This window comes from Ursus arctos, unplaced genomic scaffold, assembly GCF_023065955.2.
Source record: "Ursus arctos isolate Adak ecotype North America unplaced genomic scaffold, UrsArc2.0 scaffold_18, whole genome shotgun sequence".
NCBI lineage: Eukaryota > Metazoa > Chordata > Mammalia > Carnivora > Ursidae > Ursus > Ursus arctos.
Genome location: NW_026622852.1, coordinates 25,272,419 through 25,287,749, shown reverse-complemented (window position 1 = coordinate 25,287,749; position 15,331 = coordinate 25,272,419). Strand labels below are relative to the sequence as shown.

Here is a 15,331-nt window from a genome sequence, read left to right as displayed (position 1 = left end):
AACTTGGAGAATGTTTCATGTGTACTCGAAAAGAATGTGTATCTTGCTATTAATTGAATGGAATGCTTTGTAAATGTCTGTTAGGTCTAGTTGATTTATACCATTTTTCAAGTCTTCTATTTTCTTGTTAATCTTTGGCATAGTTGTTTTTATAATTATTGAGTGGAGTATTGAAATTTCCAATTATTTTTTGATGAATTGTCTATTTCTCCCTTCAGTTATGTCATTTTTTGCTTTATGTGTGTGAGGCTCTTTGTTAGATACATATATGTTTATAATTGTTATGTCTTTTTAATGGATTGATTTTTATCATTATAAAATGTCCCTTTTTGTCTCTTGTAACAATTTTTCTTTTATTTAGTATTTTTTAAAGATTTATTTATTTGAGAGAGAGTGTGCACATGTGTGTGGGGAGGGGCAGAGGGAGAGAGTGAGAGAAGCAGACTCCTCACTGAGCACAGAGCCCGACATGGGGCTTAGTACCATGACCCTGAGATCATGACCTGAGCCGAAATCAAGTGTCCAACAGTCAACTGACTGAGCCAACCAGGCATCCCAACAATTTTTCTTTTAAAGTCTATTTTGTCTGATACTAGTATAGCTGTTTTATAGCTTTCTTTTTATTATGGCTTGCATGATATATCCTTTTCCATCATTTTACATTTAGCTTGTGTCTTTAAATGCAAAAATGTGTCTCTTGTAGACATCATATAGTTGGATCATGTATTTTTAAATCTATTTTTCCAGTGTTTGCCTTTTAATTGGACAGTTTAATTCACTCATATTTAATGTAGTTACTGATACTAGGATTTATGTCTACAATTTTGCTGTCGGTATTTTATAGATCTTATGTCTTTTTTTGTTTCCCAGTTGCTCCATTATTGTCTCCTTTTTTGTTAAATTGATATTTTCTGGTATGCCATTTTAATGACCTTGTTGTTTCTTTTGCTACATTTTTGAATTGCTTTCTTTAAAAAAAATTTTTTTAAAGATTTTCTTTATTTATTTGACAGAGAGCACAAGCAGGGGGAGGGGCAGAGGGAGAAGCAGACTCCCTGCTGAGCAGGGAGCCCAATGCGGGACTTGATTCCAGGACCCTGGGATCATGACCTGAGCTGAAGGCAGACACTTAACCCACTGAGCCACCGAGGAGCCCCTTGAATTGTTTTCTTAGTAGTTGCCGTGGGCATTATAATTATCATAATTTATATTAGTTAATTTATCCTAATAAATCTTATCTTTATCTTATTTTATCTTATCTTTATCTTAATAAATCTTAATTTATGACAATCTGGTTTGCTCCTAATGGTTTACTCCTGTAAACGTTGCTCCTGTTTAGTTTCATTTTCTTTTCTGTCCTTTGTGCTCTCACAGGCATACAAATTAAATCTTTATACATTGTGTTGAATTATACATTCATCAACACAGACTTATTAGTATTGCTTTATGCAGGCATCTTTTAAATCAGAAGAAGAACAGTTTTAAATATGCATTTATACTATCTTTTATATTTTCCTTTGTAGTTACTTTTACCAGTGCTCTTTATTTCTTTATGTGGATTTGAGTTACTATTTTAGTTTCCTTTATTTTAGCCTGAAGGACTCCCATTACTGTTTTTTGTAGGGAAGATTTGCTAGCAATGGATTCTCAGTTTTTGTTTATCTGGTCTTGATTTCTCTTTCATTTTTGTTGAATAGTTTTTGTGAGTATAGAATTTTTCTTTCAAAACTTGAGTATGTCATTCAAGCCCTTCTGGCCTGCAGAGCTTCTGATGAGAAATCATTTGTTAAATCTTGAGGATCCTTTGTGCGTGATGACTCACTTTTCACTTGCCTCTTTCAAGATTCCCTTTTTGTTTTGTCTTTGGACAATTTGATGATGATGTGTGTAAGTGTGGATCTCTTTGTGTTTGTCCTGTTTGGAATTTGTTGAGCTTCTTGGATGTGTAGACTAGTCTTTCAGTCAGCATGGGTGGTTTGGGGGCATTGTTTTTCCAGATATTATTTCTGCCCCTTCCTCTCCCTTCTTTCTGGGATTCCTATTATTTGTATATTGTTATTCTTCGTGGTTTCCCACAGGTCTCCTAGGCTCTGTTCATTTTCTTCATTTTTTTCCCTGCTCCTCACATTGCATAATCTCAATTAACTTATCTTTAAATTCATTGACTTTTTTCTTCTATCTTCTCAGATTTGCTCTTGAACTTTTATTGAAATTTTCATTTCAGTTATTGTACTTTTTAACTCCAGAATTTCTATTTGGTTATATTTTTTAAAGTAATTTCTATCTCTTTATCGATAATACATATTTGGCAAGTCATTGTTTTCATACTTTCCGTTAGTTTTTTTAGACATAGTTTTCTTTACTTTGAACTTATTTTGAACAGGTGAAGTCTTTGTCTAGTAAGTTCAATGTCTGGGCTTCCTTGGGGGTCACTATTTATTAATTGCTGCTTTTTCCCTTGTGTATGTGTACGGGCCAAACTTTTTTTGTTTCTTTGCATGTTTTGTAGTTTTTGTTGAAAATTGGGACATTTTTAAATAATACAACGTGGCAAGTCTAGGAATCAGATTCTCTCCAGAGTTTGTTGTTTGCATAGTGACTCTTCTAAACTAATTCTTCAAGTCTATATTCTTTTTTGTGTGTAGCCACTCAAGTCTCTGCTTCGTTAGCTTAGTGGTCAGTTAATGATTGGACAGAGGTTTCATTAAAATTATTGGAACCAATGAGTTTCCTAGTTTTTGCTGAGGGAATACGTGTTTATATTCTTCTGAGACTATTTTTGAGTCACTCGGTGACATCCAGGATACCATAGGCTCCCAACCATGTGGAACACTGAAGATAAACAAGAGCAACTGCACAGTTTTCAACAGCTCCCACATTGCCAAACTTGGGGAGACCATTGCAGCATAGATGGAGGCAGCTTTCTTAGGGCTCCTCTCTCTGCACAGTGAGTCCCTTGTGGTTACTGTGCTGGTTTCTGGTGGTTGTTCCTCACTGGAGTCTCCCTTTGTTTTATGCAGTTTAATTTCTTTCTTTCTTTTTTAAAGATTTTATTTGAGATAGAGAAAAAGAGAGTGAGGAGCAGAGGGAGAGGGATAAGTGGGCTACATGCTGAGTGTGGAGCCCAGTGTGGGGCCCCATCCCATGACCCTGAGATCATGACTTGAGCCGAAGCCAAGAACCAGATGTTCAACCAACTGAGCTACCCAGGCACCCCTGCAGTATAATTTCTAATGCCCACTCCTCCATCCTTCAGTTTAAATTCAGGCTAAATGTTCCCCAGTTCTTCCCCAGCCCTGAACCCTTCTTCATTACCAGCCCCTACCTCAGGCCAAACTTCAACCCTTGCCCCCACTACTACTACCTTCTTTTCCAGCTCAGATTAGGATCTCTGGGGTATCCTTTCCTAGAACCCAGCATGAGGTACAATCTCTCACCTCAAATGAAATTTTATACCTGTTACAGAAGTGGTTTGAAAATTTGTGTTTTAATCTTTTTCAGTATATCCTGGCCACCCAGGCCTATGTGCCAGTTTCCATTCTTCCTGGAGAATTTCCTATAAGCAATAATATTTGGAACTAGAGTGCACCACCTTTGAAAGAGTCCATGTGACGCTGGTGGGTCTTGGCTTGCAGGATCCAAGAGTCTCTGGTATTGATGAAGCCTTGTGGCAACTAACAGACAAATCTCAGCTAAGGAACAATTGTAGACTTTCATAGCCCTCTGTGTTTATGAGCCAAAGCAGCAAGGATCTAAGAAAGATTGGATTGTGACATCCAGGAAGTTCTATGTGAGGGGCCCGCAAAGTTCCAGTTAGGAAATGACCAAGAGAAGAGTCTGAGGCATAGTCTAGAAAAGACCTATCAAGGAATTGTTACCTATCAAGGAATTCAGGAAGCTACCTAGTGAAGGCTTTGGGGACTGATTCTGTAGAGGAGATAAAAAGTGACTTGTTGAGTCACTCAGAGAATTGGTCAGAAAATGACTTATCAATGTGTTCAAAAGAGAACCTAGATTGGAAGCAACTGGAAAATGCATTGGTTTACTTGGACAGGAAGCTGGGGCAAGTCTATAACAGTGGTATCCCTATAGGTTCCCAATAGGTATTGTTCATGGCTTGCTGCCAATTATACATTTGCCCCCTCCTGGGAAGTCTTATAGCTGCTTGGAAACTGGAAATTTGGTACCCTCAATGAATCAGAAACACTGCCTGAATACCTCTTGGAGGGTATCTTCCCTTCCTTGATCTAGCCATTAGATAAGCACGAGGAAGCCAAGGTTACATAGTTTTGAGTGTGGCAGAGGTAGAGCTTACCTCACCAGGTCCTTGAATCCATAAAACTGTTATGTTGATAGAGACCCAATCATGGTTTCTTCCCTGGTCTACTTTTCTCTCTCAGCCACCCATGTTTTAGGAATGGCTAAGCCAAGGTTGCTTAGCTCTTTGACAGAAACCATTGTGTAGGTCAGAGGATGGGCTGATCACAAAATATTCAGTCCCTACCTTGGATAGTTCTTTCCCTGCTCCATCAGCTGTGAGCAAGGAAGCCAGAGGGCCCTGAGATGCTGGTCATGGTTCACACAGGACCCTCAGTCCAAGAAAAGCAGACAAATTTTTGCCCATCAACCTGGACAAATCATGGCAGAATGCAAGTGTATGGGGGACAAGAGAGGCTGTCCAGAGTCACTTCCAAGTGATGGCAGAACATGACCCAAGGGATAAGTGTGGAGTTGTGTACCCACAGACTCCAGCCATGGAGGAGCACTGGCCCAGAGGCAGAGAACAGAGGAAGAGTGTCTGGAGGGGATCCCCACAGAGGGGAGCATTCTTCTTGGAGTTTCCACTTTAGGAAAAGGATATTGGAGATTAATTTAGAGATTCCTTCAAGGGTCAGATAGTCTAGGGAGATATTGAAGTCCAAGAAGATTCCATCTGCTAAGTCACAATTGGAGGATGTTCTGAGAGTCAGTGAGCTGGGAGATGCCCAGAAGCTAAATGGCTCTCTGAGTGGTCAAGGAGCTCCAGTGACCAAGGAATGGCCCCTACCACCAAGGGTGATGGTTGTCCAAGATTCAGGATGGCCAAGCCTTAAAGAACATGTTACTGTCATACAAATGAGCAGATGACAGCCATAGTACTGTCATTATGAAATTGTACACACACACACACACACACACACACACACACACACACACACTACTATAAAAGGATTCAGGGGCTTCTCAAAGTGAATTAAGACCCCACTGCCCAGGGGCAGTGTGTGTGTGTGTGTGTGTGTGTGTGTGTGTGTGTGTGTGTGTGTAGGGGGTCACACAGGCATTAAAGGACCACAAATCCCCCCATGCAACCTCTAAGACAGGAAAGGCTCAAATTGCAGGCAGAGTTGCAGAGCCATGTTCAGGGCTTTCTCATGGGAGTGCCCCTGGCCTCAGACAGCCTGGCTTTTAAAGACTCATAGGCTTATCCCCAGAGTGCACTCAGTGGAGATAACGACAGTTTCCCGGGTCTTACATGTACACACTGAAGCCAGGGGAAGTAGTCTGGCTTAGCCGACCTGAATCCGAAAGCTTCAGGCCTCAGGAAAGAGCCAGGACAATAATTTAGCCCCAAGTGAAGAGGGATGACCTAGGGGACCCAAAACAGGAAAGCACGGAGTAGTGGATGCAGGATTGGGGATCTCCCTGCCCAGGCCAGGAAATTCGCAGACACCTTTGTGAGCAAGACCCCTTGGTTTCTGCAGTGGAAGGAACAGGTTCCTCCCAAAAGTACGTTAGCAAAAGGATGAGAAGCTTTTTCACTGGCATTGTCCCAAGAGAAAAGGCAAGGGCAGAATTTCTCTGTTAAAGCTTAGTTGGTGTTAGCCTCTGTATGGAGCCTAGGCCCAGGTGAAGGCAGAGATGTCTTCATGGCACTGTGGACACTGAAGCTTAGAAGGGCATGGTTCTTGTGGGCTTGATCTTGAAGAATCCGGAGCTCAGGCATGGAAGAAAGTCAGCATCAGGAGGAAGTCCAGGCCCAGGCATAGCCTACAGATGGGCATTCCTGCGACTACAGGGCTCTTCCTTACCCAGATCCAAGGAAAGTGACAAGTGCATCATGCAGGCAGCATGCAGGTCCTGAGGATCAGAGTTGTCTCAGCAGGATAAGTAGTTCAGAGACAAGGACAGACATGCCCAGAAAATGGTAAGATTTAAGGATCAGCAACAGTGTTCATGCTTTCCAGGGAGCCTGCATCCCCAGCCAGGCCCTGCCAGCACGGGCCAAAGATGCCAGCCAGGTACCTCTAGCCGTTCTTTCCACTGCCCCTTTGTGGCTTTGTCTTTGGGGATGTGTCTCTTTTAGTTAGCCAGAAAGTCTTCCTTCATCCCCTCCTAGGAGGGACATTTCCTTTTCTCAAAGGAAAATTCCAGTCCATGTAGAGAAAATCTACAAGTTCTCATGCTAGCACATCCTTCAAAGAGGATAGTCTTTGTGTCTCATAACCAAGGATATTTATTCTTTCTAAATAGATTTGTGTCTTCTAATAGCTGAGTGGTATCTTCTGTCTCCGCTGTGTTTGGGGTATATGTTTTAGAAATGCCCGGAGCCTAGGCTTGGAGGAAGGAAGAAGCCCGCGTCACCTTATATTGAAGGACTGCCTGGATTTCTCAGAGATGACGAAGGCCCTTGAGTGGTATTTCACTTCTGCCCCCATCCCAGGTTCATTGCTCCTGCTCAGATGCCTTATTTTTAAAATACTTTATTTTTTTTCCATAATACTGTCATTACAAAAAAATACAAAAAAACTACTATAAAAACATTCAGGGGCTTGTCAAAGTGAGAAAACCTTAAGACCCCACCCCAGGACCTGGCTGAAGCCGTCTTCCCCTAGCTCCTTCACTATTTGACCTTTATACAACTGTGGGAGTGGGGTGGGGTCACACAGGCATTAAAGGGCTGGAAATTCTCCCACGCAGCCTCCATGAAGGGTAAGAAATAAGTAGCTTCACATATCACAAAAATGGGATTTGGAAATTTGGGGGTGGCTAGGCCCTGAGTTCAGAGGTGTGGGGAGAAACCTGTGACCCTGAATCTCTTGGTGGGGAATAGCTGCCACCTGACCCCCAAGCCCTTTCCCTTCCTGATGAAGGCTGGGAGGTGGACCCTGCCCCCTACCTCTTAGCCTTAATACAGTAGGCCCTCTTCCCCTCCCTCCACCCTTGCACACTCCTGAGTGTAGCAGGGAGGACAGAACTTTCAGCTCTGCGGGATCTGGGCAGGGGAGCTCTCAGGGGGGCTGCCAAGGGCCCTGTTCACCTTCCTGCCCCAAATGAAAAGTGTCTCGTGCTCAATGGCCCAGTTCATGGCTTACGGACCTTCCCGTCCCATCTCAACTCCGGAGAGGCACAGATAGCTCTAGGTGAGTGCTTTGTGTGCGTGAATATGTGTGCATTAACCTTAGACACTGTGGACCTATGGATGGGGCGGGGGCAGGGAAACAGTGTCCTTTCTATCTTCCTCGACCCCCAGTAGGAGGAAGCTGAAGCGCAGGGAGAGGAGAGGTATTAGCAAAGCTGAGAGGGGAAAGAGGACATGCTATTTACAGGCATAGACAGGGAATCTCTGTATCTTCAAGTAGCACTCAGGTCACTCTCCAGCCACTGGTGTGGGAACTGGATTCAAAGCTAGTGACATGAAAATTGACCCCTGACCTGGGCTAGCTCTCCCCACCTCCCACCCACTTCCCCAAGGCAGCCCAGCTCTGAAAGGGGTCAGGGACAGGAACATTTTCCTGAAATCCAGTGGCTTTTTTTTTTTTTTTTTTTTTTTTTTTGCGTTTTAGAAAAAGTTGCTAGTGTCCAGTGGACATCAAGCTGGGTGCACATTGGGTGGGGTGAGTGTAGGGGGTATTGCTGTGGTAGACTCTGGGCTGCCTGGGGCAGAGCCTAGGAACAGGGTAGGTGCTGCTTAAGGATCTGTCGTGTCTGTGGTGTTAATCTGTCTGGGAAGCGAACTTTGAACTCGACAATGAGGTCTCCTCGCTGGGTGGGCACTTTGGGGAAGGGAAGGCCCTCCCCACGGAGTCTCTTCACGGTGCCTGGCTTGATGACATCATTGCAGGGTAATGGGATCACCCGGCCATCGATAGTGGGAATGTTCACAGTACAGCCACACAGCGCCTGGGGAAGAGGAAGCAGAGTGAGGAAAAGGTGGGGTAGAGTGGGAAGGAGGAAAAGATTGAAGTGAGGTAAAAATGTTCCCATTTTTCCTCCCCTCCCCAACAAACACACCACCTGATCCAGGCCCTACCTCCTTAAGGCTAATCAGCGCACTGTAGAGCACGTTGGTGCCGTCTCGACGGAAGTGTGCATGGGGCTTGTCTTTGAGCACAAAGACGATATCAGCAGGGATGTTGTCAGGTGTGGCATCACCCTCTTTGGGAAAGGTGATCTTGGTGCCTTCCTTCCAGCCGCGCTTGATGACAATGTGCAGGATCTTGTCCTCGGTGCGCACAGTTCGCCCATCAGGGTTGAGACGCCGCCGTGTGATCTTCATGCGCTTGGTGGAGCCGTGGTAGATCTCCTCCAGGGACACCCGCAGCTCATGCACCACAGGTGGGTCCTGCACCTTGCGCCGAGGGTACAGTGGTTCTGGGGCTCGCCTTGGACCCCTACTCAGCCCATTGAAGCCAAAGCGGCCAAAGGCGCCAAATGGATCCTCATCTTCATCCACATCCATGTCATCTGGGTCAAAGCCACTGAAGGGTCTAGTGGACCGGCTGCTGGCAAAGAAGATATCGAAGGGGTTGGAGCCACCAAAGAAGGAGGCAAAGGTGGCATGGGGATCCCCATGAAAGGTGTAGTGAAAGGAGCCACTGGAGCCACCCGACGAACCACCGCCGGTCTTCAGGCCTGGAGGGAGGAGAAGTTAGGGATAGTGTGGCTGGTCCTGACCCCACCCCAACCTCCGCCCCTGCCCTCTAGCTCCTAGTTCATGGGCCTAGAGAAAGAAGTCACCTTTAACTCTCATAGAGAGGGCTGGCATAATAGAGTAAGAAAAGTCTCTGACAAGATTAATTTCTATTCTTAATTATATGTTTAATAATAAAGCACATCATGAGGTTCAAAGAGGTTGAGTTACCCAGGAGATAGAAAAGCCAAGGCTAGTAGACTTGGAGGATAGGACTTCCAGTCCTGTAGTCTCTTCCATGTCCCCATGACCCAAAGATGTCTCACAAAGCCTTGAGTGGCTGGCCTGGGATCACTACAGTCATACCTGACTCCCAAATCTTTATCTCCAAAGACACACAGAGCAAGAGGCAATTGGACAGGATTTAACTATACAGAAAGCTAGTAAGTGAACTGTCCCAAATAAGGTGGGGATACAGTCTAGGAGGAAGCCCACTCTCATTCTGCTTCTAGTGTAATTCCCTTTTTTCCTGACTCCTACCCAAATGGGAAATCAGGAGGGCCCAAAAAAGCAGGAAAGCTCATTAGCCTGGAGATGAGGAGTTATTTCTTTTCTTTTCTTTTTTAAGATTTTATTTATTTATATGAGAGAGAGAGAGAGAGAGAGAGAGAGCAAGTACCCGTGGCGGGGGGAGGGGCAGAGGGAGAGGGACAAGCAGATTCCCTGTTGAGCAGGGAGTCCTATGGTGGGGTGGGGGGACTGGACACAGGGGCTGGACACACAGGGGCTGGATGAGGGGGCTTGATCCCAGGACCCCTGAGATCATGGCTGGAGCCAAAGTCAGATGCTTAACTGACTGAGCCACCCAGGTGCCCCGAGGAGCTATTTCTCTAGAAAGTTTTCAAATGCTTTGTTTCTACACTCAGAGCTCATGGTATTATACAACTCCAGGGTGTCTTTCACACACTGGACAGATATAGAATACAATGGGAATAGAGCTTCTTGGACTTCTACACCAAGCCCCACACCCCAGAGCAACCAAAATGCATGAATGCGCTGGCACATTGTGGGTAGTGGCCTTAGCTGCTCTCTCGCCAGTCAGGTCCTATCTAAGGATCTCAGATTGCTGGAGGCAGCCTTCATGGGGGGATGGTAGTGGTGGTGATGGGGTGGGGGTGCGGGGAGGAGTGAGGGAGGAGGTTAACACAGAAATGATCTAGAATGTGTAGACTCAGGGGTGGGGCCCAGGCTAGGGGAAGGGACTCTTTTCTTTGAGGCTTTTTATCTTGAATTTCAATTGGCTGTGGAAGTCTAAGCCTAAATTAAATTAGCCTCTTATTTCCTGGGACCACAAGGACAGATTTAGGTTTCATTAGAGAGGCCAAGTGGCAGGCAGTTCAGAGACTTGTGGCAACTGCCTCTTCATCCCTCCCTTGGGGAGGGATGTTCTTTCCTTTTATTGAGGGTCTGATTATCAGGTGAGTTCAAGAAGTTTGGCAGAGCTCAGTGAGAGGGAGGTTGGACTGGTAACAACAGGGGGGTAAACTTCTCTGTGGGGATCCCTGTTGTACCACTGCCACCCCCTTTTTCAAGCTGGGAACAATTTGTCCCCAGCCAGGGTTGCGCAGGGAGTCTCTGTACACAGTTCTGCTGGCTGGCTGTTGGGGAGGAGGCAGGGCAGATAGAAACATAACCCACATTTTCAAGGCTCCTTCTCCTTCCCCAGGCCCTGGGTTCCTCCTTAAGGTTGTGTTGCATTCTTTGGAGACTTCCTGGGATGTAGATCGACATTAGAACCCATGCCTGTGCCTTGGGGCTGAGCTTTGCCCTTCAACTTAGGCTTGGTCATGCAGGAGGGGTGAAGTTTCTGGGTAGCTCTCCAGCTAATAAAGTGAGGCCAAGTGGAGAAAAGAGTGCAATTCCTAGACAGGTCACACGGTGGCATGGTCTGTGCACTGCTTCCCTCTTCCCACCCCTGCTGCTCCCACCCCTCTACCCCAGAGAGAAAAATGTCTTAGCTGAGAGAACACCGGGGATTCCAGCAGATGTCTGTGAATCTGGGAGCTGGCAAGTCTAGTAGGCGAGCAGGGAAAAACCGAAGGAACTGGTGGCACGGAGAATGAGAAGAGGGGGTTGGGAGGACTGGGGTGCACAGAGGCTAGCATGGGACACCAAGCAAGGAGGAGAGGACAAGAACATTCTTTTGAGCACTTGTCTACTATCTACTCTGTAGCAGGTACAGTACATATCATTAGCCCATCTAGTTTTGAGGCTGGAGTGCGGAGAGTGAGGAGGAGAATGTGGAAGGCAGATGCTGTTGGGCAGGAAGGACAGTTCCTCCTAGGAAGCAGAGTCCTCGGCTGTGGCAACGTCTCTTAATATAGCCTGACAGGTGCCTGTGGCTGGCGGGTGGCAGGCGGCCCTGAGGGGCAGGCCCAGAATTAGCAGCTACATCATGCCTGTGGGATGTACTGGGAGGGGCCGCCCTCTCAGAGGCTTTATTTGGGCCTTTCCTGCCACCCTGTGCACGGCCACCAGCTACTTCAGGGAGGGGGGGGCAAGATGCCAGCAGCAGTTCCCCTTCCATCCTTGGATCCCTGCCACTTCCTCAGGGAGGCAAAGCTCCCCCTCCATTCTGCTGGCTTGAAGTGGGCAAGGAAGGGAAAATCATCTCTCTATATCAGAGCTCCAGTGGTTAATTCCCAGGCTGCTTAAGGGCCAAACTTTTATGCTGATGAATGTAAATGCTCTGTCCTCAGACCGCCAGGCCACACACACTCCTTTTCCCTAACCTTCCTTATCAGCCAATGAAGCAGCAGGGACTTCAGGCTGGACTAATAAGGCTGGGAGGGAAAAGGGGGAGGGGGAAGGCCTCTGGTTCTGACTTCAGATGTCTCTAAGGCCTGAATTTGAGGAGAGAGAGGGGCAGAGAGAAGCGGGGAGAACTATGGTAAGCCAAGGCTGGGTAGTGGGTGGTCTCTTCTCTCCTCTGGGTGTCAGTGCTGAGGACATTTGCCTCCCTCACACCCTCCTCAGCTTCCAGTTGCCTGCTATGAAAACTGGGTCACCCAGCACCCCAGACAAGGACAGGGGTCCAGTAGCAGGCTGGAGCACTGCCCTCTTACCTTCCTCCCCATACTGGTCGTATAGGCCCCGTTTCTTAGGGTCACTCAGCACATCATAGGCCTCTGCAATCTCCTTAAACTTCTCCTCAGCATTGGGTTCTTTGTTCTTGTCTGGGTGGTACTTCAAGGCCATCTTCCGATAGGCTTTCTTGATCTCATCCTCGTTGGCTCCCGATGGGATCCCAAGAATCTTGTAATAATCCTTTCCCATCACAGCCACTGGACCAGCACTTGTCTCCTTGTTTCTGAAAGAAACCCAGGGCCAGTCCTTGAAGCCCCTCTTCTCTCCTGACCCAGCCCTGCTCCTGATGATCCTGCAATCCCTAAGTGACTCACTGTGTGACTTTCAGCAGGTCATGCCTGTTCTGTAGGCCTCTGTCTTCCCATCAGTGAAATGAAAGGTTTGGACTAGATGATCTCGTCCAGCTCTGACATTCTAGGATTCTGTCATTCTTTCGTCAGCTCCTGGATTTTCCCGGCAGGAAGCTGGGGGCTGTGGCCTACTAGGGGCTAGGCTAAGGCCCACGTCCTTGGGCCAGACTGAGGACCCCTGAGAGGCCCTGCCGCCTGAGGTGGCACCATGGACTGACAGGCCCACACACAGAAGCTGGCAAAGATCAGTGTACTGGGTGAGGTCACCTGAGTGTCGTGGTCTTTTACGCCATGCCTCAGGCATGGTGCCCGGGCTAAGGGCAGTTGGGGCAGTGGCCCAGGACTGGGGACAGGCCTGGGTCTTTAGCCAGCTGTCCTGGCCAGCCAGGCTGAGTCAGGGTGTAGGTGCCTGGAGTCCTTTCCACTAGTGAAGACCCCAGGCCTCCTTGTCCCTGCTCCCCAGACGATGCTAAGCCTCACGTGTGACTCAGATCAAAGAATGACTCACAGCCTTTTGAAACTGCTGCTTCTAACTCCCTTATTAGCCGGGGATGACACTGTCCTTCCTCCAACCAGGGCAACAGTTCCCTTTACTCATTTCCCAGTGCCTGCACACAAAATGTGTATGAAGACATGTCTGTGCCACCTAAGCACTAGTGTTTGTGAACAAAAGCATCCTGGGCATAGGGCCTTTCTTAACCGTAGTTGTTAGAACAATTAGGCACTAATCACCATTTCCTTAATACCTTCCCTACCAGTCCCTCCTTCTCACCTGCCCAGTGGTTCAGGATCTGGCCCAGGGCCAGGTCCACACTCTTCTGATAGTTCCTTCTAAGCTGGATGCAGGGACATTTGTTTTGTGAGGGAGAAACACAGGGCTCTCATTCTTCCGCTCTAATCTCCCTTCACCCCTGCCTACGTGGTGGATAGGAAGGGAAGGGGACTTTCCTGTAGTTGGGCTATTTGGGGAGATGGCCAGAAGCCATTCTCTAGCCCTTCAGAGGCTTGGCCAACCCCTACCAAAGCCCAGAAAACCAGAGTCTTTCTAGCAATGTCCTGGACTGGCAGCCACAGCTGAGGCCTATTTTTCTGCCTCTGACTGCTCCAGTGAGGTATAGAGGGTTTCCTGGCAGGAGCGAGGGCTGTAATGGGTAAGGGGGGGCCTTAAGGCCCCAGGAAGGCAGGGACAATGGCCCTAGTTCCTGCCCCCACAGTGCCTGTTGCAGGTGGCTGAGTTGACTCATGGTTCTGGGAGTCACCTCGCTCTGACGAAGAGAAGGCTCCATAAAGGCGGGTACTCCCCCTTCTCCCCCTACCAGTATGTCACGCCTGGTGGGGGAAGCTGGGGTTGGAAGAGTGAGAGAAGAGCATCTGGGGGTGGGCAGCCATTTTCGGAAGCAACGGTAAAAGCCGTCTGAGAGGGAACTGGGGGTGGTCTGCCATCTCTGCCTCAGCCCACACCTTCTCCCCGTCACCCCAGGACTGGGAAGGAACCCTAGTCCACCAAGAGGGTGCCCCCAGAGAACCACAGCAGCTTCTAGGCAGAGGGCAAGTGGAAGAGCTTGCCAATGCTCCCAGCCTCCTCTTGCTGTCCCTGTATTACCTCCTCATCAGGCCAGCTTCCTTCCTGGCACTCACCTGATAACCGTTCTAGACCTACAATTCTCTTGTCTCCACAGACACAGGGCAAGCTCTTTCAGGAATTGCCTTTTTCCTCCTCCTTTCCTCCCTCTCTCCCTCCCTCCCCATACCCACAAGCCACGTGTTGGAATGACAAAGGAGCCCCATGGCATGGCACTGCCTTGGATGGAGAAGAATGAAGAGGATGTTCACGTAGAGGCAGGAATGAAAAATGAGAAATAGCAAGAAGGCCTGTGTAGGGAGGGGGATGGTTGATACAGAAAATGAAGTACTGGTGGAGGGGGACAAGGGATGACAAATGGAAATGGCTGAGGTGGAAAATGGGTTACCAGTGGGTTGAAAGAGAGAGATGTAGAGAGTTGAAATACTGGAGATGTTTGTGGAAAATGGATGGATGCCTGAACGGTTTGGTATAGGAGATGAAGGACAAGGGGTGCAGTTCATTCAAACGTAAGGGTGAGGTAGAAGGAGGGTTCTTACATGTAATGGGGATGAAATGAGGATGATATGATAGGCGATGAAGGGGGATGTGATGTGGAGAATTTGATGTGGTGGGGATATGAGTGCCCTTCTCCAGAGGGACTTACCGGAACTTTACAAACCCATTCAGCGTCCACGCTCGAAGTTTTAAGGGCTCCAGCTGAATTTTAAACATCAAGCTGGCTAAGAAGTCTTCTCCCCAGAAGTGTGGGAAGCTCCGGAAAGCTCCTCGGGCCTGTAGTGGGGGTGCTGCTGGGGATGGGCAGGAGAGCACTGTGCGCTTAAACATGCCCAGCCCAGCCCCTCACCTCTGATCGCTCCACTGGAGCCTGCTTGGAAAGCTGCAGCTCTGGAAGCCACCTCCTCAGGTTCTCAGAGGCACTTGCCCAGCAAGTCCCGTCCGGTGCAGCAGCAGCTAGACCTGATCCCCAGGTGTGGAGAGTGAAGGAATAGGGTCCAGCGGCCACCTGCTCTCAGGTGCAGCAATGTCTGTATGAATGGCTGTGTGGCAGTGGGACTGTAAGGCCGGCAGTGGCCAGCGTGTGCTTGCGAGTGGCAGCCTGTGTACCTGTGGTAGGTGTGATTGTGAGGGCCTGAGAGGCAGTGAGTTCCTCTCGCCTCTCTCTCCGGGGAGGATCCGACCCCGATCCCCAAGAACCTACTCAATGAAGTCACTGACCCGGAGTCTCCTCCCTCGCAGATGGGCGGGGAGGGGCGGGGCAGAGCAGAGCTCGCCCGGGACAAAAGGCGCGGCGAGGAGCGGAGGGGAAGGGAGGGGAGGGGGCTCGGGCGGGGGAGGGTGGTCGGTGATGTCACCGGCGCT

The 15,331-nt window shown here is 48.2% G+C and overlaps 1 protein-coding gene across 1 annotated transcript; it reads right to left on the bottom strand.

The window, feature by feature from the left end:
• Positions 1–6,724: 6,724 nt before the first annotated feature.
• Positions 6,725–14,806, bottom strand: DNAJB5 (DnaJ heat shock protein family (Hsp40) member B5). The gene is made up of 4 exons (XM_048223288.2): positions 14,616–14,806; positions 12,016–12,260; positions 8,291–8,892; positions 6,725–8,160 (listed from the first exon to the last, which is right to left on the bottom strand). The coding sequence occupies exons 1-4, from the start codon at positions 14,795–14,797 to the stop codon at positions 7,927–7,929; spliced, it is 1,263 nt and encodes a 420-aa protein (XP_048079245.1). The 5' UTR covers positions 14,798–14,806; the 3' UTR covers positions 6,725–7,926.
• Positions 14,807–15,331: the final 525 nt, after the last annotated feature.

Coding starts and splice junctions, on each gene's coding strand:
- DNAJB5 (XM_048223288.2), bottom strand. CDS start 14,797: ATGTTTAAGCGCACAGTGCTCTCCTGCCCATCCCCAGCAGCACCCCCA. Junction 8,893..12,015: donor CGACCAGTATGGGGAGGAAG/GTAAGAGGGCAG, acceptor TCCTCCCTCCAG/GCCTGAAGACCGGCGGTGGT. Junction 8,161..8,290: donor CGCTGATTAGCCTTAAGGAG/GTAGGGCCTGGA, acceptor CCTCTTCCCCAG/GCGCTGTGTGGCTGTACTGT.